Genomic DNA, 25,739 nt, shown 5'->3' with positions numbered 1-25,739 from the left:
ACTTGCTGTCGGAGCCATGAAAATTGATCGGGCTATAATGCAATTCTGGTGTTGGGAAAATAATATCAGACCTGGCTGCTAATATTGATTTCAGTGATACATTCTGTGGCCATAAAGCCCCAAGAGATCATAGTTTCTAAAAAGGAGCCACTGAGCCATCGATTTTTTTTCTGCTCATCTGCTGCAGTTTTATGATAAACACATAAACATGATTCTTCTTGTATGAATCACCGGTTAGTAAAACTGATGCATTGGATCTGTTGGTGACAAAGTATAGATTGATAAGTCTGCAGACGGTGTTCTTCAGTTGCAGAGCACATCTCACCTATACAGTTGACTCCAGTGTAATCCAGGTTGTATCCAAAGGGACATTCGCAGCGGAAGGAACCATCGGTGTTGATGCAGATACCGTTCTCGCAGATGCCTGGGTTATCATGACACTCATTCATATCTATGGAGAGTAAAATCATATGCATATTTCAAAATATATATATATATAAGACCACCGATATCGCCACTTCTTTTTTAGAATCAAGGATTGTTACTGTGGCAGCCGCTCACCTTCACGAGCATTATTCGGTCCAGGCAGAGCTCCATGGCCGAAAGGACACAGAGTGTTGAAAGCAGCTGGAGACAAACACAAACACACACGCACACACACAAAGGTCAGCTTCGTTATTTTACAATATGATTGTGTATATTGTAATGACGACATGTGTGTGTCAGTGCTACACACCATCCCTCTCTCGGGGGCACAGCTCACACGGAAGGCCCCAGCCCTCTCCGGGCATATTGCTGCAGCAGCACTTGGCCTTGGTGGTGTTGAAAGCTTTGGGGATGGAGCATTTGCCGGCGTCGAATTTGGTGAAACAGAAGCTCTCTCTGGTGTCTGAAACAATACAAAGTAAGAGTTCAAAGCAAATCCAGGAATCTCTTGTTTTCCCGTGGCTGTGTCTGTGATCCATCTTCAACGCTCTCTGCTGCGCCGTGATGTTAACTAACAGCTTCACTCACCGTAGCAGCGCCGCTTGTTGTCGGAGAGCACGAAGCCCGGCTGGCACGAGCACTGGAAGCTGCCGGGGGTGTTGGCGCAGGTGCCGAACTGGCAGATGTTGGTCTCCTCGCACTCGTTGATATCTGGGGAGGGAGCGGAAACGAGGGCAGGGAGGTGAGAATAGAGATGTGTGTTCTCTATGTGTTCTTCGTGAGCACGTGTGTGCTGGAGCAGATGGTCAGATCACTAATGTCTCTGACTCCCTGATGTTGAACTGTAGGTGTTATCAGGACTGGCTGTTCCTTCACAGTGAGCTCTGTTTTTTAGAAAGCGAGAAGGTTTAGGTCGGTCCTCACTTTATGACCTTTAGGGAACTTGCCGACAAAGGTGCAGCTCCGAGACAAATAATAATTGGATGTAGCTATGTAAACTGAATTTTCATAAGGTTTAAGACTAAGTTTGAGAGTTAGAGTTTAAGTTGGGCTTAGGTCAGAGTTAGGAAGTGCCTTTATTTTTTTTACCTATACACTGGTCGTTTTGCACTTCATATCCAGGAGGGCAGATACATCTGAAGGACCCGTCGAGATTCTGACAAGTTCCTGGGGAGCAGGTACCGGGCAGACTCACACACTCGTTGATGTCTGCGAAAAAACAAAGTTCACATGAGAAAATGCTTGTTTGTGTTTTAGTCTGACAAACCGCACGTTTTCATTTAGCCGCTTACCAACACAGTTCTTCCCATCTTGAGTATTCTCATAGCCCTCGTGGCAGAGACACTGGAAGGACCCGAGTCCATTGATACACTGTCCATTCCTGCACACTTGTCCCTGGAGGGTGCTGCACTCGTCTATGTCTGTAGGAACATGAACATTGAAGAAGTTAGGACTCTGAGAAATTCATGCATTTCCTGTGTCTTATTGTCTTTGTTACACAACTAGATATAAAATATACACTGTGAAATGCATCTGTAAAATGTTTTCCTCATAAAGCCAAAGAAAAGTCAAAACCCAGATACATTTTTCTGTCTCCATATTGTCTCCAAGGGCAGCATGTTTTTATTGGATGTTAAAGGTGTAATCTTTAACAACATGACAGCACTTGTTGACCTTTAGGAGAAAGCACTAAATGCTGGTGACCTTTAAAGACGGAGAACAATAAACAATACACACCCATGCAGTCGTTGTTGTGTGTCAGCTCGAAGCCGGGGAAGCAGAGACAGTTGTAGGATCCCACTGTGTTCTTGCAGGTGCCGTTGCCGCACGGCTGTCGGTCACACTCATCAATGTCTGAAACAACATGAGAAGAAAATGATAATTTAAATGGTTCACAGATAGATACTACATTTGCTAAAAGATTATACAGTATTATAAAGCAAAATTAAAAGTTGTGTTTCTGTGTGGAGTGTCCTCCTCACCCATGCACATGGTCTGGTCAGCTGTAGCCTTGAAACCGTTGTGGCAGAGACAGCGATAACTGCCCTGTGTGTCGATACACTCTCCATGGCTGCACACATTAGGAATCTCCTGACATTCATTACGGTCTGAAAGACAGAAAGATTATTGAAAATAGATTCACATAATTAACAGAGCTGCAATGAACGATTATTTCTCAAGATGTCAAAAAACTTCTATAAGTATCAATATACCCGTTATTTTAACCCCACTTAACAGATAAACTAGAACTGACACTCAGTAGAGAACATACATTAAAGCAAAACCCAACAGTCCCCTTATAAAACCACCATTAAAAGTACTTAAAAACATGATTATAAATATCAGTCCCCAAAACCTACAACACTGATCAAGATCCACTTAATATTCTCTGTGAAATCAACCAAAATGTTGAAAATGTTAGAAAATTCCTGTAGCCCACCCCCCCTTCCCTGATCTGGATCCATACCTAAATGTATTGGGTCATGCACCACCCCTCCACAAAACCTCATTGAAAACTCTTAATTATGAACTTATCTCAGCATCTTTCTCACTGTTGAGTAACTGTAAATGCTGATGATTTCCCCCCCACCAACACAACCTTTCCTCCTCCTTAGTATGTAAAGACATTAAACCTCCATCAGGCCTGTCAGGTAGGCTGGACTCACCCGTGCACGCCCCGCTGGGGGACAGTTTGAAGCCTGGCGAGCACTCGCAGCGGTAACTTCCTGGAATGTTGATGCAGTTGGCGTTCCGCTGGCACAGGTTGTCCCCACTGTTACACTCATCAATATCTACGCAGGAGGAAGAGAGAGAGAGACAGCGGTCATCAATCAACCGCTCTATAACTGTCTGGTCAGAGCTTGTGGACAGCAGGAGAGAACACACAGCGGCGCCATTTTGGCTCCGGTAGAGTTTAGACAGTCGCTGGCAGGTTCCTCGTGATTTAAGGATCCTGGCAGGTGCTCCCATGCAGAGCCACTACACTCGTCCTAACAAGGACATCATTCATGAGGGAAGAAGCAGCCGGTTGCTCGCTGAGTGGCCAGCTTGTAAAAGTGACTCTCGCTCAGCCAGTGAGAGAGCATATCAGTATTTATGTGTGTGTGTGCATGCATCAATGTGTGTGAGTGTGTGTTGGTCCCATGTAGTAATGGCAGGTAAGACTTCTTTCAAAAGGGGAGATACAGTGTGATGACGTAAAAGCAGGGGCATATCCAGGGGCAGGGCCAGGGGGGCACTGGCCCTAGCTGAAATCTGATTGGCTCCTGAAGAACCCCTGTCCTGTCAGTAGTCTTCACATATACGTTTTGTAAAAATGTTGTGAAGTAAAGGAACAATGTTCAAATGGTAACAAGTAAACTTTGTGACACACCACCATACATGTCTTATCTCATACTAACTGTGTGTATGGAAAAAATGACTGATCTGTTCAGAGTTGATGATTTTCCAGTTGTTACAGGACATGCAGGGAACAAACTGGAAAAGTGAGACAGCAGAAAACATGCGCCTGAGTTTTACCTTCACATATGAGCAGTATGTTGTTGTAGCTGAAGCCCATAGGACACTCGCAGCGAAAGCTCCCGATCTGGTTTATACACACTCCACTGGCGCAGATACCTGGGATCTCCCTGCATTCGTCAATGTCTGCGACAAAAACAACAACAAAGAACATTCAAATGATGCTCGCTGAATAATGTGCAGATCTGACGTTTCAACAGCCTGTGTTGCACTTACCAATCGGTTTGCCAGTGTGGATGTCGATGATGAAACCAGGAGCCATGTTACCGCACAGTATCTGGTACTCGTCTGAAAGAGTCGGGACACAAGAGACTCAGTGAACGGAGCAAAACAGTCTCAAGCGTGTTTTTGTTTACAGAACATCAGCAAATCTTGTTGGATCACGTTGTCTACATGATTGGCACCTCTTTTTCATCCTGAGATGTTTGTGTTATTGTTTTTTTTAATGCCGTTTTTTTTTGGCATCTCTCGCAAATTAGGAAGGTCAACAACACGCCCAACTGCGCACAGGGAATCCTCCCAGGATCAGTGCATGTCTGAAATAAGCTATGCAATCATGTAAAAAACATTTGTGTGATTGTGCGTTGGTCTGAAGTTGTGTTTGCTTGGTTTTTTCATCGACACTCACTGGTAGCAGGAGTAGGACAGGGCTCGCACGGCTTGTTCCAGGCCTTTCCCACGTTGTAGGCACAGCAGCACATCTTCTTGGTCATGTTGAATGACAGCTCGTTCTCACACGTGTCGTTGTAGTTGCGGTAGCACACGCTCTTCCTCATGTCTGTGCGACAAGAATGACCAATGAACTAATTGACTTAGACATATTTGAAATCCTTTTTTCTGTGCCCCTTTAGACGAGACAGTGAGAATACGTGTTTTTTCTCTCTCCCACTCACCCATGCAGTTGTTTCCTCCATTGACTTGCATGTATTCAGGTGGACACACGCACGTGTAGTTGCCCAACGTGTTGTAGCAGGTACCAGGTCCACAGATCCCGATGTGAGCGGTGCACTCGTCAATATCTGCACATCGGGACATGATGACACAGCATTAGAAAATAGAAGTGGTGAGTTGATACAGTTTGACTTGCACAGAGTAAGTCAGTCGGTGTGATTGCGTTCCTCACCCTCACAGATGCGAGTCTCCTCATTGAGATAGTAGCCCGCTGGACACTCACACTGGAAACTGCCAAACGTGTTGACACAGTTTCCACCCTGGCAGAGCCCAGGCAGCTCCTGGCACTCATCGATGTCTAGTAAAACAAGTTGTTAGAGCGATAGATGTCACACACGAAATTGATTTTACACTGGCTTGTATGGTATATTGATTCACAAGGTGGTTTACCTTCCAGGATCACAGTGATGGGGTTGGGCCTGAATCCCTCTCCCCCTGGACAAAGAGTCTTATACTCCGCTAGAGGGAAGACAGAGCAGTTACAGCCAGTTAGCTCGACTTTTCACAGAAGATGTAAGTGTTACAACAAATCTGACTATTACGCTATCACACGTGGATGTGCATTTTGGAATAAATGTAAGTGTCGGTCGAGGTGGCACATACTGGAGTTGGAGGCGGGGCACAGTTCACAGGGGTTTCCCCAGGCTCCGCCCAGGGAGCAGCAGCAGGAGGCTCGGGTCACTCCCACTCCAATCTCAGCACTGCAGGAGATTCCTCCATCGCCGCGTGCCAGGATATCCAGGAAGCAGTTACCAACACGCGTGTCTGAGGAAGACATATATGTTGTTGTGTGAGTCCTCAACTGAAATGAACATTTTAATGTGTTTATATTCTATTCATCCATCCCTTATCCCACACTGTATCACTCATGGAGGGCAATAGGTGTTTCTGTATTAAGAGCTTCTTCTGTTTGTTTGTTTGTTTGTTTGTCTGCTCTCGGTGTGACTCACCCACGCAGCCCACTCCAGTGGGGTTGAGCTCAAAGTCAGCCGGGCAGTTACACATGTAACTTCCTGGAGTGTTCACACACAGTCCGTTGATGCAGTTGACAGGGTCCGCACACTCGTTGATGTCTGTGGTATAAAAGTGACACACACAAGTTCAGGGAAACACACCGGATAACGGACAACTTCCTGAATGTATGAACCTATTCGTTTACATACTGATGTTGAAAGGGTAGAAACCATAAACAATGTTTACGTACACCCATGAGTATGTGATATATGTTTTTCCATGTGTGCTAGCATGCACAGGGATTAGTACTGATGCAGAAACTGATGCTAAATCTTTTTTGAAGGGATTGAACAGACGACTAAAGCAGATCCATCTTTGGCCTTTGCAGAGTTTTGACATCTTTGGTCTGAAAATGTTCAATGGTAATGTGACTCTTGTAATAATGACACTATGATTGACAAAGACACTCGGCTGTTGTCGTGATTTTACAGATGCAGTTACTGTGGCGTCCCACTGACCGGTGCAGTTCGCTCCACTGCGGTCCAGCTCGTAACCGTCGTCGCACACACAGCGGAACATCCCCGGGAGGTTCTGGCACGTTCCAAACACACAGATGTTCTGGAAGTTACACTCGTCGATGTCTGTGGCAAAAGGCGACAGAGAAAGAGAGAGAGAGGGAGGGAAACATTTCTTTTAGCAATGGTACCTAAATGAAAAAAAGCAGAAAACAAACTGGGACAGAATGAGAGCGGCACCTTGACACGCCTTGCTGTCCTCCGTTGGTATGAAGCCCATCTCACACTCGCAGCGGTAGCCACCCGGAGCGTTCAGACACTGGCCGTTCTCACACAGGTTCACGTTGTCCGCACACTCATCCATGTCTGAAACAACACATCAGATCAATGCATCAAATAAACTGGACTTGAAATTCGCTGTTCCCACACCACTTTACCAAACAGAAAGTTGTGAGAGCCTCACCCGAGCACGAGAAGCCGTCTCCGTTGAAGCCCTCCTTGCACGTGCACCTGTAGGACCCCGGTGTGTTGTTACAGTCTGCGTTGGGGTTACAGTTGTGGTCCTCGGCAGAGCACTCGTCCTGATCTACAGACGGAGGGACACGGACACAAAGGTCAAATATACTACAGGAGACGGTGTTGCTCCTTTTATTTTGTATCTGTCAAACCAAACATCTCAAAGCGTTCTCTGTGCACTCACCCACACACTTGATGCCGTCTCCCGTCCAGCCGTCTCGACAACGACACTTAAAGCTTCCGGGGACGTTGATGCAGGCAGAGTGCATGTCACAGTTATGAGCCCCGATCTCACATTCGTCCACATCTGGAAGGACACGCAAATAAATTCACAAATAAACACACAATAAAATGATTTGTGCTCTGGACATTTTCTTGCAGAAGTCTGGATCAAAATTAAACAAATAACTAAAGGATGTTTTAGCCTGAGTTTAACTTTTTACTAACCACAGCAGTTTTACTTCTGTTCCGGGTGTCTATATATAATTTGGTACAAATAAATAATTAATGACTAAAACATAGACCTGGAACTACTGTATGCATGGATGAGCTGTCTCAACATTCAAGATCTCTCAGTGACAGCCCCTGATATTTGTATATTTGTATCTGTGTGTGTGTGTGCGTCCGTGTGTGTGTGAGAGAGAGAGCATGCACTCACCTGTGCAGCCCGTGGATCCCTTCTTGACAAAGTATCCCAGCTGACAGTGGCAGATGAACGACCCCTTGGTGTTCTCGCAGTCGCCGTGGAGACAGATGTTTGGGTTCAGATCACACTCGTTCACATCTGGGTCGGACGGGGATGGAACAGACACAGATACTATGTGAGCGTTGTGGCCTTAGGAGGTCCGAGTGAGAGATAGTGAGGCTGACAGGGGAGGTCCCACAGGGGAGCCAGACAAGCAGGGAAACATCAGGTCATAGACGGGATGACTGAATTAATTATAGAGATAGAAGAAAAGGGAAGAAAATGCAATGCTGGACAAAATGAAAGAGACAAAGAGGCCGGATTGTTTTTCTCCTCTCACCGATACAGGTCTTCATGTCCATGGAGGCCATGAAGCCATCGTAGCACAGACAGCGGTATTCCCCGGGGATGTTGGTGCACTGGCCTCCGTCGCAGATGTCTGGCGTCTCCTCACACTCATCAATGTCTGAGTGAAACAGCAGAAACTCACTGTGATTTCGGCGGCAGTACAATATCATCAATGATTTAAAACCTAATTTTCCTATCCGAGACCATCATTATGTGATTTGGTTGGTTGGTTTTAACACTTTACAAAACTTTCTTCTGAGTAAAGAACTGACTGAAATGACATGACCGCTCATGTGTTGTATTTTGATTTGTTTTACCTGCGCAGGTCCTGAGATCAGGCATGAGAGCGTAGCCCTCACTGCAGCTGCACTCGTAGCTGCCCTCTGAGTTGGTGCAGTGGGTCTCACAGCCTCCGTTCATAATGGTGCACTCATCAATATCTGCAAAGAGGAGGGCACAGGGACAGTTTAGATCTCCGTGTCAGTTCAAGTTTAAATTTGAGTGACAGACTCATAATAGTTAAATATACTGAAAGATTCATCATAAGCACATTTCCCAATGATCTAACATTTACATAGTCTAAAAAAAAGAAAGAAAATGTCTCCACTCACCGACGCAGCCCTGACGGTCCGGTGTGGCCTGGTAACCAGTGTCACAGGTGCACTGGTACGTCCCTGGCAGGTTCACACACTGTCCGTTCTTGCACAGGTTTTCACTCAGCTGGCACTCATTCACATCTGAGGCAAAAAGACAAGTGTACATGAGCTTAACAGAGACATTTTACGTTCCCTGCTTTGCTAACGAATGGGTTTCCTGAGACGTTACTTGAGTCAAAGAGAAGAAATAAACAAGAAAATCTACAATGAGTGTATGAGACAACTTTTAAGGATGTGATTGATATATATGTGTGTGTGTGTGTGTGTGTGTGTGTGTGTGTGTTTGTGTGTGTGTTTGTTTGCTACATGATATATGACCAACCTTCACAGGCAGAGCCGTCTGCGGTGAGCGCGTGTCCGGGGGGACATTCACACTCGTAACTTCCCTCGGTGTTCAGGCAGGTTCCTCCACGGCAGAGCAGGGGGTTGGTCTCACACTCGTCGATGTCTGCCATCGAAGAGAGGGAGGACAAGGAAAAGAGGAGCAAGAGGAGCAAGAGGAGCAAGAGGAGCAAGAGGAGCAAGAGGATCAAGAGGAGGAAAATATGAACTTAAAACAGTTTGAACTGTGATTTCACATTATGACATGAATCTTAATTTGTGCTTTATATTTGAAATAGTTTATTTGTGTGTGTGAATGTGAATCCAGCTTACCCATGCAGTTCTTCATCATCATGAAGCCGCTCTCGTAGCCCTCAAAGCACTCGCACTCGAAGCTGCCTGGTGTGTTGACGCAGGCACCGTGACCACACAGGTCGGGGGAGATGCGGCACTCGTCGATGTCTGAAAACACAAAAGATGTTAAGAAACGAAAGCTCTCTTATTATTCACTTTTTGTAAAATGAATATTAGATCCATTTCTCTCTCTCTCTGTCATACCTGTGCAGTTCCTCTCTTCAGCTGTCAGAGCGAAGCCGTTGTTGCAGCGACACTTGAAACTGCCGATGGTGTTTCTGCAGTTTCCGTAAGTACACAGGCCGTTGAACACCTTACACTCGTTCACATCTGAGAGAAAGACAATGGGAATTAATACTCACATAATAATAATAGTAATAACTTGAATTTATATAGCACCTTTCACGAGACCCAAAGGGCGTTTCACATGTGTCAGTAGGGACAAAAAGAAAAAGAAGAGAAAAGAAAGTAATTCTCTCACATGCACAGATACTGAAATATTAGAATAAGTGAATAAAATGTATTTGTTTAGCACTTTTCATAGACAAGAATCACAGAGTTCTTTAGTGCTTTAAGGCCAAATAAGTTAAAAATTTAAAAACGGAAAACAAACTAAATAGAAAACTATATAGTCCAGTAAAGTACATAGAGAGAAAGGTTAAACAGGTTATTAACTGTTTTTAATGGCTCCAAAGAATCAGCAAACCTTTAACTTTGGTGCTATTGTCTCAAAAGCCTTAGAGAGTATATCTACAAACATCCTTTTGACAGCACTGTCTAAATCCACCAAGATTAACTAGAATTAGAAAATGTTCATGATTTAAATGCAGTTTCAATGTGTTTATATGGATGGCTTCATCCACACATAACATGATGTGGTCGTAATAATGCTGACATGAGTGTTCAGCTGCTAAGGGACTTTATTCCTTTTAGATGTTTTTTCAACCCTTTGCACACAGTCACTGAATAATGCATCATTCCGACCTGAACTTTTTCGCTGATGCAGCTTCCAACCCTCTCTGCATCTGGACCACACTGCTTCTGGCTCTATAAGGTTAAACTACACTGGTGTGACCATGTTCATTAAGCTGAGAGTTCTGGTACCTTTGTAGAAAGGCCTGCCGGTCAGAATGTCTCCTCTGTTGGCGAAGCCGGGCCCTCTGGGACAGATGGCTTTGTACTCAGGCATGTCTGGTTTGGGACATTCCTCACAGTCAATGCCCCAGGCCGCTCCCACCGAGCAGCAGCACATGTCCAAACGATATCTCCCCGGCAGCGGCTCGCCACACTCGTCCTCGTGCCACTTCAAGAAGCACTGCTCGCTGCGCGTATCTGGAAAGTTCAAACACAAAGTCACCCTGGATTCCTGGCTACGTTTTGGGCTTTCTACTGAAGTACATTTCATAGCCAGAGGAAAGAACAGTTTCATCCGGTGATGTGATGTATATTTTCTTTGTTTACTCACCCACACAGGTTCGCCCCGTGCTGTCCAAGCTGAGACCCTCGGCGCACTCGCAGCGGAACGAGCCCTGGGTGTTCATACAGCGGCCGTTGGTGCAAACTCCAGGGAAAACCTCACACTCATTAATGTCTACAGGGAGAGGGACAATTAGAGGGACAATTAGAAGAAGGATCACTACAAGGTGAAACACACATTCACTGGCTCTTATTCTGCAGGGGAAAAATTACGGTACATTAGAAGGACAAAAAGATTAAATGATGCTGGAGAGAAGCAGAGTTCATTAAATTATCCGAAATTCTTACCTTCACATACAACGCCCTTCATACGAGCAAATCCTCGAGAACAAGCAGTGTCTGGGGAACATGAGAAAAGGGAAGTTAACTTTTGTATCAGAAATGCATGTAGAGTATGTATTGCAACTAAATAACAACAATATTGGCCTTTAGTTAATATTTGATAGTTTTCCAGTATTGTTCTCAGGATGGTGGCATTTTGAAACTGACAATAAAGAACGTGAACACAATGTTCAATTTGCATCTTCATTCCAGATCTCATGGATCATTGCTAAATGGGGTCATGATTTAAAAGCAGCAATGATTGAATACCTTCTATTATACAGAAATTATCCTTAAAACATTTCATCTAAAGGACGCATATTTTATGACTGTATTTGTATCTGAACTGACCGATCTCGCAGGGTTCACAGGGGCTGCCCCAGGCGGCTCCCAGGGTGGAGCAGCACTCGGACTTCAGCGTGGCTCCGTTGATGTTGACTTCACAGCGGTTGTCCTGTATGGTCAGCCAGCAGGTGCTCTTCATGCTGTCTGTGGAGCCAAAGAAACAGCAGAGAAGACTTTAATATCAAGTGCTGTGGACTTTCCTTTCCCTGTGGCCCACTATGACAGGTTGTGTGAGTCTCTATTGATTCATTGAGTGCATTGAGAATAATTTTCCTTCTGCATGTGCCCAGTGGAGTACAAGGCATGAAAAAAAGAGAAATCCTCATGGTATTGCTTTGTAGCACCACTAGAAGTTCAAGTCTGCCGGCTGGGCAGAGTCAACCCCACGCGTCATTACATCGAATCCTATGCTGCAGGATTCCTAATGAGCTGAAATAGTGTAACGTTATAAAAGTGGCACCTTTCCTCCAAAACCACTAGGCCACCCACACACAAAACCACAATTCACTTTCCCTTTCCTCCGCAGCTGAGTGATGGACTCTAAAACCATAAAACAGATCCAGCTCACGCAATAATACGAGTGGGATTATTTCTTAATGACTCACTTTCTCTTTCAATTACAAAAACATCTGCGGTCGTTATTAGCGTGCGGGTTTTCTCAGAATAATTACCCCCCCCACAAAAAATAACAAGCCTCCCAACAAGTGGAATATTTAACCTCAGCCGAGTCGCACATACCACACGTCATCCTGAATCTGCGGTGGACCTCGATGAAGTAAAACAATCTCCATGGGACCCAAGGCCATGCATGCAAGTATTTATCTAATAAATCACGCTCGTGTGCCATTTTGCCCAACATCTGAGGTTGATAATATCTCTGGACGGATCCTGGAAACGTGAACCAACTCGCTGTTTGTTTACAAAAGTGGAGCGTAAGCCGCGATTAAAAGTGATTAGGCAAAGAGGCTCTTGCAACAATTATTTCCCCGTGACACTCTGTGTGCAATCATCGTCTCACACAAGCCGATGCTCGGACCATGTGGTGCCGCTGTGATCTGTGTCAAGCACTCGGGACGTCTTACCCACGCAGATGGTGTTGGTGGAGTCCAGCTTGCTGCCATGGGTGCACTCGCAGTTGAAGGATCCGGCCACGTTGCGACACGCTCCGTTGATGCACGGGCTGGACTCGCATTCGTTGATATCTGAAACACACGTGACAACAAACACCTGAGGTCAGGGCTCACAGGCGAATTCAAACGGATCACTATTTAGCGATCAGAAAAACAATGTGCAACCCTGTGTCTGCTTTCCACAAGTCACATGTTTGCTTGAAACTGAATGCAACACATCTGGTATTAATGTCACCTTGAAATGACCTTGACTGTTTGTAGGGGGAAAAAAGGGAGGCACAACATGTGGATGGGAAACAGAGCAAACATGTGTGAGTTTGTTATTCAGGGAGTAAATGTGTGTGTGTGTGTGTGTGTGTGTGTGTGTGTGTTTGTGTGTTTGTGTGTGCAGGCTCACCTTCGCAGGTCTCTGAGTCCGGTTTGAAGACGAATCCTTTCGGACAGGAGCAGGTGTAGGAGCCAGGAGTGTTTCTGCAGAGGCCGTTATCACAGAGCAGACGGTTCACCAGACACTCGTTGATGTCTGAGGAAAGAAAAGATGATCAGAGTCATGTTCATTCGTGTAGTTTCTAATTAGAGGGACAAATCTGAAAATAACATATGATTTTGTTAATAAAGTTAACATATTCTAATACAATCTAATATGATATAATATAATATAATATAATATAATACAATAAAATATAATATAATATAATATAATATAGTTTCTTTTTTTTTGCCATTAAAGGGGAATTCCAGTGTTTTTCTTAAAGGGGGTCTCAGTAGTTTACAGTGAGGGCATGGTCACATGGTCACATTCTTAAGTGCCTATAGTTGCTGTGAATATTGCTGGTCAAAGTTCACGACAGTTGAACTCCACGTGAAGCCACCAGGTAATTTGCTTCCCCACAGGAAACCTTTTATGCGCCTCCTCGCTCGCACAGATTGGAAGAGAAGGTTCACCGCTGCTACACTTGTGTATGTGTGGCCGTGCCCAGAGTGTCAAGGAGTTCTATTAAGAATCTTTTTCTGATGTGGATAATGTGGATGAAGCATTTTTGCTTTGCTGGCGGTCCCTACCTGTTTGAGCTGAAGCACACGGGCGAAGAGCTCCTTCAAATGAAAGAGTGAACAAGGGGTGAGGGACGGGAACAAGCTGCAGCTGCAGCGATCGAGACTTCTTGTTAAGATTTGTTTCCAGACTCCAACAAAGACCCAGAATAACACATTGCATGGACTGCCGCAGTTGCCCCATAAGATTACATTGTAGCCATCCCCACCGGTGGAGATGTTCTACTGGTCTGATTGTGTACTTTTTGTTTGTTTACACACCCACATTTATAAACACAGGGCCCAGGTTGAGAAATACTGGAGTTTCCCCTTTGACATCAGAAACACAATCTACTCACCGACGCAGTTCTTGCCGCTGGTGTCGGACTCGTAGCCGATGTTGCAGATGCAGCGGTAGCTTCCTCTCAGGTTCTCACAAATGCCGTTCTGACAAATGTCCGGGTCAAGGGCGCACTCGTTGATGTCTGGGAGAAGAGAGGTGTTATCTAGCAGGTGCAGACAAATACTGACAGGAGCCTCTTAACATCACTGTGGGGAAGTTCACACTCACCTCTGCCATCAGCTGTGATGCCGATGCCACTGCTGCACACAGCCTGGAACTCAGCTGAGAGGTGAGGAGAAAACAGGTTTAATTAGCTGGATAAACGTGTTTCTGTTTATTTTACCTTAAAAAAATGAAAAATGTAAGTATAAATCTACAATAAGTCTAAATGAACAATGTTACCTGAGTTTCTGGAGGGGCAGGGATAGCACGGCTCTCCAAAGCCATGTTCGGGGTTGGCACAGCAGCACTCAGACTTGGTCACCGCTCCGGGGAACGGACGCGAGCACGTGCCCATCTTTATGGCACCGTAGCAGGTGGTCCTCATGTGTGTGTCCACACACACTCGGCCGTCCACGTCTATAGCCAGGCCTGGTGGGCACTCGCAGCGGAAGGAGCCCTCAGAGTTGATGCAGCGGCCGTTCATACAAATGCCGGATGTCTGACACTCATCGATATCTGATGAGGAGAGGGCAGATTGTTAATATACCATTTGACTTCATGGGCTGAGGAACATGAGTTTACATATATTAATATATATAGTTTATATACAGTATATTAGTAGGTTGGAGTAGAATTCCTTCATATACAAACAAGATGAGGAGGTTCTTATAATTCCAGGTGTTTAACATTTTGTAAAGTAGATAACAAGAGAGTGACTGTAAAACACCCATATTGGATTTTGTAAATCTTTGTCTTCATTGGTTTGTATTTTCCTTTCGGCTACATTACAAAATAAAAGGGGAAAGAGGCTCACACTTTTTCAGAACAAAAGTCATAAATAAAATGTCTCCCTTAAAATAAGACCATCTGTGAATTGGCCCCTGGGTATATTTAATACTCTATTTGAAAGATAATAAACATACTACACTCAGGGATCAAAAGATTTGAATAACAGACTCTGTAATGAGAAAATCAGGTCATGGGGAGTTAGCATTATCTAGACTGGCGTGTGTTATATTTGGGGTTTGCACCTGCGCTGTGTTATGGTGTGACCGCGATGGAATGACAGCCACTCTAGAAGCTTCCAGACAACATCTCTCAACAGGGACTCATAAATGTATCCACGTTTATCTATCTAATCTATCCGTCTTTGTTTTTTTCTGAACTCCACTTCTAAAACTCTTCGACTTCTGAAACAAAACTGAGCTCCTATGGGTTCAAACCGCAATCTGTGGGATTTCAAAGAACACCAAATCTGTCAACACTCTTGTTCGAGTCCCGTGTTGTACTTCATAAATCACACTCACCGGTACAGTAGCGTCCGTTGGGTGCCAGCGCAAAGCCGGGCTTGCAGATGCACTTGAAGCTGCCGTCCTCGTTGATGCACATGCCGTTGAGACACATGTTGGTGGTGGCACATTCATCGTGATCTGGAGAGTCAAGACCACAGGAATTACATCAAGTTTGTTGTCATTATTGTCATATGAGGTTAAACCTGTTTTTTGGAGCTGGTTTATTACCAATGCAGTTCTTTCCATCTGGAGTCAGCTCAAATCCGGCATTACAGATACACTGGAAACTTCCCTCGGTGTTGACACAGCGGCCGTTGCGACACATCACTCCGTTCATTATGCACTCATCGATATCTAAAGAGAGGAGAGAAAGGTTTGATTAACTGTCCTTTAAACATAAATCATAGTATATCGTTCACTACAGCCTGACTGATACAGATTTTCTGGGGGCGATGCCTATACTAATATTAGGGAGTAATATAATCACAAGTAATGCATTTAATTCCAGTAACTTTATTATAAATAACTATATAAAAATAGAGAACACAAATAGAACAAATACTGTATTTACAACTCAAGGTTTTAATGTAAAATATTGACTCAAATGAACATCTCTTTAGCACTGTTCATGCTTTAAAATACAACTTTTCATATCAGTGCATATCAATAAACATATGGACAGATATGTCTGTAAAATTCTCATATCAGCCAGCCGATAAATAGATCATTCTCTACTGTGCACCAAAACTTTAGTTAAATGTGTTTATAACACCTCAGTTATATGTGTGTACTAGATTAGTATTAAATAATCTTAATAATGGTAATAACAGGTTGAAAGTGTGACCCACCGATACAGGCTTGTTTGGTTGGTGTTCCTTGGTAGCCGTCGTGGCACTTGCAGTGGTACGATCCAGGTGTGTTGACACAGTCTCCATTGATACAAGGATTACTCACACACTCGTCCACATCTGGAGAGAGAAAAAGAATATAAATCAAAAAAACAAAAACAAGGCAGATTTCTCCTCCACTTGTATTAAGTTCCCTACATCAGCAGAAGATGGCAGTGCAGTGCACAGTTTAAGCATGTCCCTCCTTTATGTCTGAGAGGTTAGTGACACCTGAACATTACATCTACTCTTATACAGTGTGTATGAGTGTGTTTTTACCGATACACTCCCCGCGGCCGTCCTGTCTGTAGCCCATGTTGCATTCACAGCGGTAGCTTGTGGGTGTGGGATTGCATCGTCCATTAAGACAGAGGTTGGTAAAATGTTTGCACACGTCGATGGAGTCGTTCACAGAGACAGAGCCTGAAAAAACACACACAGGAGGATTTACCAAAACACGGCCTACATGGGACAACACTACATATTATGTTAATTGAATCAAGTTTTCAACTCTACCACAATCCTCATAGACTCACCTATGTGTTGATTGCCCAGACGTCCTCCTCCATTGCCCCCGAAGCTTCCTCCATTTCCTCCGAAGCTCCCACCGTTCCCTCCGAAACCTCCTCCACCGTTAACACCTATACCTCCGTTGCCATTACCATTAGGTACACTGGGGAACTTGTTGCCATAGTTGAAACCATGGCCATTGTTGGGGAAGTGTCCATTGGGGTAACCAATAGGCGGACCATGTCCCACGGGCACGCCCACAATACACAGACGCCTGTACTCGTCTACAAGAGAAACAGAGATAACAGGGTTAGTGCACTGGTCTATGGACTATGGTGTACGTTTGCTAAATAACTCCAGAAAGGCTGCTGCACTTTACAGTTAATGTTGATGTTCTTTAGTTCAGTTGTTACAGAGCTGATCGTCTCCTGTAAGAGTTTTACTAGATTCACATATACTTTAACTGGAGCGAAGCCTGACCAACCAATAAAACAAAATGTATGCACACTGCACTTGATGATCTGTTCAGCTCCACCTTAGCATGAACTTACAGTTACTCTGTACACAATTGATGTACTTGTGCATGTATGTGTCTATGTTTAGTATGTGTGTTTGCATGTTTTGCTCTTCGTTTGTCACTAAATCAAACACACAGGTCTCTTACTGTGGTGCCAGTAAGAGAAAGAGAACATTCTGTTACAGATCAGTTATGGATCACATTGTCTCACGCAGGGGGAAGACTTTTCTGAATTCCAGCCTGACTGAAAAAGATGATGGGTCATTATCGTCAAACAAATCTTTTCCATCTTTCTCTCTTTATTTTGTCTTCATGACATCATGCACATCAGTTTGAGCAAATGCTTTGGCCCCTCCTGTCTCTCACACACACACACACACACACACACACACACACACACACACACACACACACACACACACACAAAAACACACACACACACACAAACTCAAAGCAGCCTCTCTCCAACAAAGTCAGTCTTGTCTGGTTAACTTTACAGTGTTGAATTCAATTGGCTTGTGGACCATTTACACAATCATGGCTTTATTTATTGCCTCTGTTCGTGCCATATTATAGACAATCCATTGTTGGGGAGTGCCAGTGTTTGTCCCCACAGGAAGAGAGTGATGGATCGCTCGCTCACATCACTTTACTTTCAGCCCCACAGATGTTGGTATGAGCCTGTGTGATGTTGTCAACAACTGAAACATGGGATTTCCATTTATCTAACTCAGAGTGTGTTGTTTTCATGCTCTCACCAGAACCTCTGACGGGGCACATCTCAGGGACCAGTCCCAACGCCCAGCAGCGTCCTGTGTCACAGCAGCACTGCATCTTGGTGAACTGACCATTCACCTCGGCAGCGCAGCGGCCGTTAGCCAGAGCAGAGAAACAGGTCCCCACGCGCTGGTCTGAAAGAGGAGGAGACACATGGACATAATGAGAAGACTGGACAAGCAACAAACTGTATTTTAATATGTTTTATGTATGTTATGTTTGAGTATGTGTGAGTTCCTCGTTTCCCCTGGCTGCATGACAAAGATCAATTTAGAAACGACTACATTAGCGTTCAATTTAAGGGTGAAACAGTGTAACACAATCACTAAATGTGTGAGCTAGTATGAGCAAACTCATTTTGAGAGAATAAACATTCAGACATTATAGTTTATATAGAGTCACTAGATCCCTGTGTTAGAGCTGGAAAGTGTTTCTATGGAGAGGGACGTCTGTAATACTCTGTTAAGCCTGATGGGCTCATGACCCGACCTTGAATATTGACAAAATAAAACCGTATGAAAAAATTAGGATAAAGTTTTGATATAACAATAATTTAACACTATTATTACCATTCCGATCACAGCTTCTCAACATGATGTTTCGTTCATCTTTAAATGTAGCTCTTCAGGTAACACCATCAGTATATATATACATATATTTCCAGGTCCAACACTTTATTACACGTGAGAAAAGGTGACAGGTAATAAAAGCCTCTCTCAGATCAGCATGGCGGTTTTTCTGCCCTCTCCGTGGTGCCCAGGGAGGAAGCTTCTTTATGGGCCGGCAGTGGGAGAGGTTGACTGGGGTCTTGACTAACTGCAGGCATCTGAAAGGGCCTCTAAAAGGGGTCTTATTTTGTTAAGGTTTGCCAGGTCAGGGTCAGTACAGGGGCCTGGGGTTCAAAGAGCCTGTGTAAGGGGTAAAGGGAACGGGGGGGGGGGGGGTATTTCGGAACCATACCAAGAAAGAGGAAGAAAAAGACGACTGAGAGAGAGGGAAAGAGATAGAGAACACACGTGTGTTATTTCAGAGAAGTGGACAACATATGTGAAAATGCTCCTACAGAAAAAAAAGTGGGGGAAAAAGCAGAGTGAAGCGAGGGGCAAGGCGGGAGGGGGGGGGGGGGTGTGGAGGGAGGAGCACAAGTCGATTAAGTCACTAATGAGCCGGCAGTCTGGAATTAATTAGTTCCATGTGGAGCAATTCTTGCCAATTAGACAGAACATAAGGCCGCTGTGTCTGGGAGCACAAGGTACAGTACACACACACACACACACACACACACACGCTTATACAAATACATACTCGCATAAATACACACGAATACAAAGAGACTCAACCCAAAAACATCCCCCAGGAATGAGCGAGCTGGAGTCACGGTGCTGGTGTTGGTGGTGATGGTGCAGGAGAACGGGGCTGAGGGGGTGGGTGGGGCTTTGCTGATGAGGACGATGATGACTTAAATTGGATCCAGACCTCGGGTTTGCTCGCTAGTGCTCCTCCGCTGCACAAGAAGCATATGCTTTCATTTGGCGAGGTGTTTTCACAGACTGACCGACTGGACGGCTCCTCCGTATTTTTTTCCAAGCCTCCACCGTGTGACAGGGCATTATTACTCAGCCCCCCCCCCCCCCCCCCCCCACACACACACACACACACTCACACAAAACAACAACCAGCTCCCACTGGATCGCTACAACATTGTACAGCACATCCCACAAAACACAGGGCGCAACACCAAGAGGCGCATAGTCAAGCTCCTGAACCAGAAAAATACATCCCACATCTTAAACCTGTGGGCAGGCAAAGAAGAAGAACTATAGCCTATATGAACAAACACTTCACTCTCTTTCACTCACTTCATGTTCTGACCACAAACACACAAAGACTTTGGGAAATTTCATCACAGTGAATCAGGAAACAAGCAGAGTTCCTCATGTCTCATTTTACAAATCCAGTTATGTGCTTAGATGTGACTTTGAATCCCTGGTCGGGACTAATCAAAACGTTTTCTTGGACCGGGCCCGATCTAGTCTGGTTTTCTTTGGATTGTCTTATCTCTGCCGCTGTCTCTGTCCAATCTCGTCCATTTTGGAAGCGGGACAGAGGCAGAGGGAAGGAAATATGGGGGTTGTGTCTGGCACCTGTTTTATTTGCTCTCTCTCTTTTTCCCTCTTTCCCTTCAGAAGGCTGAAGAGGAGCAAACTAGAGGAAGCGAGCTGCAGGATCCAGATGTCAGAGACTGGGAGGAGGAAAAAAGGGGCCAAGAGGAAACAGTGAGATAGATAAGGAGGATGAGAGAGTGAGAATGCTTCGTTTTTAGAGATAAAAAGTTTGGAAAAAAAGAAAACAAAACAAAAGCCAGGGGAGACGGAACAAGGGAAATCATCCAAACTCAGATAGAGAACTCCAGAGAAAACAGGGAGACTCTCTAATGTAAATCACTGAGCTGTTCGCTGTAGGAATGAGCTCTGGTGTGATCAATGCTTTACTACAGAAGGGAAACAAAGAGAGAAACAAAGAAAGAGGGGGGGGGGGGGAGAAGAAAGGGAATGGCAGTGGAGTGGGAGAAAGAAGAAAACTATGGACACACATAAAGTCAGACAGATGGAGAACCCCTGGGTTTGGGTGAACCACACAGCTTCAACGTGGGGTTCCTGTTCTACAACACACACACACACACACTTTACACACACACACACACACACACACACTTTACACACACACACACACACACACACACACACACACACACACACACACGCACACACAAACATTAACTCTAGTTTGCCAGCGTTTGTATGACACCATTTATTTCTGATAATCCTTTTACTCCAATGCTCCCCTGCCTTGGTGTGAGATAAAAAAACATACAAATAATTTGAATTGTTTTCTTCTTCCATCACCACTAATTCCTTCTTTTTGATCTTTTCATTCTTTCTTTCACTTCTTTTTATTTTTCATTTATTTATTGCATCTTTCATTTCATTGTTTTTCTGTGCTTTGCTTCTCCTCATCCAGTACCAGCATGTAGACGTACATGGCCAAAGTATATGGGCACAGGCTTTGAGCATTTTCAGATCTATTTTTCACGTTTTGAGTTTCTGATGAAAGAAACCCTTATTGCTTCAGCATACAATAATGCAGTGCTTCCAATTTTGTGGCTTGTGGAATGCCGTTTTCATTTTAGCTATCTATAAACACATATTTTCCCCTCATTTAGAAGAACTTGAACCGTAATTCTAATTCACTGTTTCCACATCTGCCAGTCCACTTGGTTTCCACTGTGGTCCTCTTAATGTAAATGTCATCTTCTATCCCTGTCTGCTATAGGGGACACACGGTTCAAGATTTGAGACTGAGCAGACTGAACACATGCTCCAGGTGATATATCCACCTACTGGAAGGGAATGTGGGGTCAGGTAAGCATGCACGGAACGCCAGACCGGAGTGAATCCTCATCTTAGTATGAATGGAACCGTGGGCATGTACATGTGACCAGGACGCCATTTTTGCCATCTTTTGTGTTGCGTCTTCCCCTCCAATCACCATATGCTTTTCACCTACAATGTTAAAATGCTTGAGGCTATAGCTCGACATCAGCCTTATGTATGAGTGTGCACATGTGAGTCTGGGATTTGGTAACTGGGAATTTTCTCATTCTCAACCCATTTCCTCTTACCCTTTCTCTGAAACCAAAACAGAGCAGCTTGTTATTTTCTGCAGATGACCGGGGAGGGGGCTGTGTTAAATAGAGAATGAAACTTGAATATAATGTGCAGTAAAACATGAGACTGGGCCTCTGATGCTGAGGGGATGAAACAGAAAGACCCTGATCCGTGTGTCTTTTGGGCCAAATCTTGAAATAATATATAAACACCTGGTTGTGTTTGACTGCCACGAGGGCTGAGCATCTCAGAAATACATTAACACCTGGTAGTGTTTCATGGGACATGTCAGCTAGGTATGTGTCAGCGCATGTGTGTGTGTGTGAATGAGTCAGAGCAGCGCTAGCATTAGAGTAGATTAATGCTGTCAAGGCCAAACAGTGCGTGCAAGTGTGTTTGTCTGCACATGGCGACCACGGGTCTGTGGGCCAGCTTGACTCATCAGAACTCCAGTCACAGGAAGCTGTGATGGCGGGAGGGAGGGAGGGACGTTGCTGACCAGATGTGAGGCGTTGAGCTAGCCAGGGGGGTGAGGGAAATTCACAAATGAGAGAGTGGAATGCTGGTACTGTGTGCGAGACTCACCCACACATCTGGAACCATCTGTGCTGGAGATGTAGCCTCGTGGACAGGTGCAGACGTAGCTACCGGCGGTGTTGGTGCACTCTCCGCCATCGCACACACCGGGGATGGTGGCGCATTCATCGATATCTGAAACACACAGTTACGTCAGATCCAACGTGTATCACATCTGTCGAGTTCTTACAACTGAAGCCACTCAAACGTGTTCCAATGTTCAGATCTTCTCTGTTCTCCGGAAAAATGCAGTAGCGTCCTGCGGTAAAAAATTGTTTTTCACTGGAGCAATGGTTTCTCCTTTCGGGGAGATTAATCAAACTAAATGGATCCACATTCTAATAATGGAATTACTGGAACTGGGTTCAGCGAGTGGATTAAGCTTGTGAGATGAGACGTGTAAACAACAGAAAGCCTCTGACGGTGTAAACTAAAGAGAGAAGAAAAGCATATCACGTTTATTTATCTAAACACCGTAAAAACGTTGGTGTATGAACAAACAGGTCAAAAAATATGAATCTACATTATAGACTTAACATTGTATTTGCTTCAACTAACTTTAGGTTTCTTGTGTAAAGTTGGCCTCAATACTTGAGTTCGGTCTAGTTGAAGCTCGGACCAGAGTGCGCCCCAGTTAAACTGGTTTAGGGTCCACCAGCAGATTTGCAGGGGTTTCACAGAAACAGGATGGCAGCGGGACAAATGTTTACAGCAATACAACTTTTCTTGTTTGGAATTCTAAGTATAGCCAAGTCAAAATTAAAAGTTTTAGAAAGATAAATCATCTGAACAAAGGATAATTACCTGGCACAGCTTTTATTTGGAGCTGCGTTTGAGTTGGCCTCATGATCAAAAAAATCATGTGTCTTGAACTTTCCCAACTCTTTCTTTTTTGTAGTGAACATTTCAAACTAAAACCAAACTAATAACTGGCATTAGGAAAATGAGAGAAAAGGTTATAAGGTGACAATAATCAGTGTTATTGAAATTAAAGAGAGGGAGCAAAGAATTCTTAAATCTACTGAATGAAAGCTGAGATTAAATAAATGTGCAACTTGTGTTTGTAATATTAAAATCCCCAATCATAGAATCTATGGGAACAACACACTGTGAATAAAGCCGACCTGATTTAAACAAGCCACGGTCGGACTCAGAGACGTGGACTCTATGTGAGAGTACCTGGGCACTTGGCAGGGCCCACATGGTGTGGTGCACTTTATGACGGTATTAAGTTCTATTATTCAGGGAGTGGGCGCCTCGTTGCTCCGTGACGGGGGGAAACCCAAAGTGAAGTTCCAGAAGGTATTGGGGTTTTATGATGTGACACTTATTTATACGCATACGTAATTACTGCACCACTGTGGGGCATAATAACAGAATAAGTGCAGACGTGGGTTTGTGTGTGTGTGTGTGAGTGTGTGCATGTGTGCCCTTTGCATTTCGCAGCTGGAAAAACGAAGGGCGTGTTAGTGTTAGTCCTTTTAGAAGTAACTTAAACCCTTGTGAGTTGTTCTGTGTATACGTGCCTGCATCTGAGTGGGGATGTGTGTGTGTGTGTGTGTGCGTGTGTGTGTGTGTGTGTGTGTTGGAAGCTGAGTGGCTGTGCTTCCCCTGCTGACTCGTATATGACAGCAGTGGCAGAAGGCCTAGGTAAAGCTGTTAAAGCTCCGCCAAATAAACCTTGTGTCAGCAGCGACAACAGCACGCCAGACGTTACGCTGTGCACACACACAGCGCTGCGGGACTGAGCGTGTGTGTGCGAAGGGAAATGTGTGTCACCTGGATAAATGTCTGTGATGGAGCCATCAAATCTGCAATGTGTGCAAACATCTGCAACACTCTTCAGTATGTATATATATAAATAAAAAACGTTGCAATTTTTCCGTTTAATCTAAACTCTGATGTGTGGAACTTTCTGTGCGTGAGAATCTGCGAGTGTCGGAGCAACAGGGAGGTCTGTAATGAGAAAGTCTCCCGGTTGCTGTAAGTGTTTCTTTGTTCGGCACAAACAGCTGTTTTTCAGCCAGAGGACTGTATTTATGGAACGAAAATGGAAGGAGAAGCACAGAAAGGCAGAAAGAGGCGGAGGAGAAGAGGTAAAAAGGAGAGACTGTTGAACGCAGTCTGAGCTAAAAGCCGCCCATTAAACCAGGTGCCTTGGTTCTGCCCGAGAACGATCAGACGCCCATGACATCTTAACTGCACTTTATCTTAACTGCTCCAAACCCTCACTAATTTCTCTGTGAAAGCGCCCAATGAGGCCGTTTGTGCATTAGCTGGAAGGGCATTTCAATAAAAGCCTTCCCCCGGAGGAGCTGCGCTGATTGTTGAAGAGATTTCACTAAACGTGTGTTTTCTTGCAGGTCCATGACTTCACACACACGTCACAGCCGTTGTTTTGTTTTATGAGCTTCACAAACACTGAACTCTTTCTCTTCTCGCTCCGCGTGGGTCAAATGGGGAAATAGCTCCATAAACCATAAAATTATCGAATCAGCCCTGGAACTGAAATGAGGGTTCGTTTTTCAACCAAAACAACTGGAAAGGATTTCCTGTTTTCTGGATAAATAAGCTCATCAATGCAAAAGAATCCCGTCATTTATGGGATAAATATGAGGGCATGTTCCGAAACTCTGAGTTTGGAAGCTTGATATAAAAAAGATTCAAATATTGAAACCGGGCAAATATTACTTTGTATTTGAGTTTTCCATTTTCAAACTTCTCACTGTTCTCCCAGAGCATCCGATTGTTTTCCAGGTTTTAAACTTTATAATTTTAACCTGAGCAAATTCCTCTACTTTTTACAGATTAACTAAAGTCAAAGTAACTGAAGGAAGATGTTTTATTTTTCGAAAATGGAAACAATAATTAGTTGAAGCACTAGATCTGTTATAACCATGATTACCATTGCTGAATAAAATTCACTGTATATAGACTGATGGAAAGCAGGAGTAATGTAACTTGAAAAAAAATTGGCGATCAGTGAGAGGGTAGCGAGTTTACAGGACTTTGGAATCCTGAGAAAGTCCTAATCCTCTCCATCCCATGCTAATCCTAACCTGTGTTTCTTTGTCTCAGTGTCCTTGAGTGGCGCGAATATAAACCAGCTGGAATGTGGCTGCAACCTCCACACCCAAAGTTTCTATTAGCTTTGCCCAGCATCTCTGGAAGCGCTCACTCTCTCCTTACAGTAATACCTTAACTGAAGTGGCGTTCGCCCAAAACCACAACTGAGACCGGGACTGGTGAATTAGTTAAGTCAGCCTGTCTGTTTCCTCCTGCATTCACAGAGACATAAATCACTTTTGGGTGAGTTTTACGGTGATTGCTTCTCGTCAATCTTTAAGGTGGAGATGCCAGTTTTCCAGCCAGTAATAGCTGTATTTTTTTCCTGTAGCTGGTACAGCTCTTCGCCGTATTACAGATTAATAAAAGGGGAAATCGGATGGAGATTAATG

General features: G+C 44.4%; 1 protein-coding gene across 1 annotated transcript in view; it reads right to left on the bottom strand.

Annotated features, from left to right (window-relative positions):
* Window positions 1-25,739, bottom strand: part of fbn2b (fibrillin 2b) — a 64,062-nt gene that overhangs the window by 5,609 nt on the left and 32,714 nt on the right. The window contains exons 9-52 of the mRNA XM_053431191.1: window positions 22,291-22,416; window positions 18,019-18,171; window positions 16,770-17,027; window positions 16,513-16,656; window positions 16,195-16,314; window positions 15,575-15,700; window positions 15,362-15,484; window positions 14,295-14,570; window positions 14,121-14,174; window positions 13,909-14,034; window positions 12,915-13,040; window positions 12,470-12,589; window positions 11,394-11,531; window positions 11,010-11,060; window positions 10,711-10,836; window positions 10,350-10,577; window positions 9,450-9,575; window positions 9,225-9,353; window positions 8,893-9,018; window positions 8,526-8,651; window positions 8,232-8,354; window positions 7,907-8,032; window positions 7,540-7,665; window positions 7,066-7,188; window positions 6,829-6,951; window positions 6,606-6,731; window positions 6,369-6,491; window positions 5,847-5,969; window positions 5,500-5,661; window positions 5,287-5,355; window positions 5,069-5,194; window positions 4,839-4,964; window positions 4,574-4,723; window positions 4,162-4,233; window positions 3,946-4,071; window positions 3,093-3,218; window positions 2,409-2,534; window positions 2,164-2,280; window positions 1,719-1,847; window positions 1,516-1,635; window positions 1,015-1,137; window positions 737-889; window positions 562-627; window positions 326-451 (exon numbers count right to left, since the gene is read on the bottom strand). Of these exons, the coding sequence (XP_053287166.1) occupies window positions 326-451; window positions 562-627; window positions 737-889; window positions 1,015-1,137; window positions 1,516-1,635; window positions 1,719-1,847; window positions 2,164-2,280; window positions 2,409-2,534; window positions 3,093-3,218; window positions 3,946-4,071; window positions 4,162-4,233; window positions 4,574-4,723; window positions 4,839-4,964; window positions 5,069-5,194; window positions 5,287-5,355; window positions 5,500-5,661; window positions 5,847-5,969; window positions 6,369-6,491; window positions 6,606-6,731; window positions 6,829-6,951; window positions 7,066-7,188; window positions 7,540-7,665; window positions 7,907-8,032; window positions 8,232-8,354; window positions 8,526-8,651; window positions 8,893-9,018; window positions 9,225-9,353; window positions 9,450-9,575; window positions 10,350-10,577; window positions 10,711-10,836; window positions 11,010-11,060; window positions 11,394-11,531; window positions 12,470-12,589; window positions 12,915-13,040; window positions 13,909-14,034; window positions 14,121-14,174; window positions 14,295-14,570; window positions 15,362-15,484; window positions 15,575-15,700; window positions 16,195-16,314; window positions 16,513-16,656; window positions 16,770-17,027; window positions 18,019-18,171; window positions 22,291-22,416 (5,712 nt within the window). The remainder of the gene's footprint in view (window positions 1-325; window positions 452-561; window positions 628-736; window positions 890-1,014; window positions 1,138-1,515; window positions 1,636-1,718; window positions 1,848-2,163; window positions 2,281-2,408; window positions 2,535-3,092; window positions 3,219-3,945; window positions 4,072-4,161; window positions 4,234-4,573; window positions 4,724-4,838; window positions 4,965-5,068; window positions 5,195-5,286; window positions 5,356-5,499; window positions 5,662-5,846; window positions 5,970-6,368; window positions 6,492-6,605; window positions 6,732-6,828; window positions 6,952-7,065; window positions 7,189-7,539; window positions 7,666-7,906; window positions 8,033-8,231; window positions 8,355-8,525; window positions 8,652-8,892; window positions 9,019-9,224; window positions 9,354-9,449; window positions 9,576-10,349; window positions 10,578-10,710; window positions 10,837-11,009; window positions 11,061-11,393; window positions 11,532-12,469; window positions 12,590-12,914; window positions 13,041-13,908; window positions 14,035-14,120; window positions 14,175-14,294; window positions 14,571-15,361; window positions 15,485-15,574; window positions 15,701-16,194; window positions 16,315-16,512; window positions 16,657-16,769; window positions 17,028-18,018; window positions 18,172-22,290; window positions 22,417-25,739) is intronic.

The sequence above is a fragment of the Pleuronectes platessa genome, chromosome 9 (assembly GCF_947347685.1).
Source record: "Pleuronectes platessa chromosome 9, fPlePla1.1, whole genome shotgun sequence".
Lineage (NCBI taxonomy): Eukaryota > Metazoa > Chordata > Actinopteri > Pleuronectiformes > Pleuronectidae > Pleuronectes > Pleuronectes platessa.
Note: the sequence above shows the minus strand (reverse complement) of the source record. Positions and strands in the feature narration are given on the sequence as shown.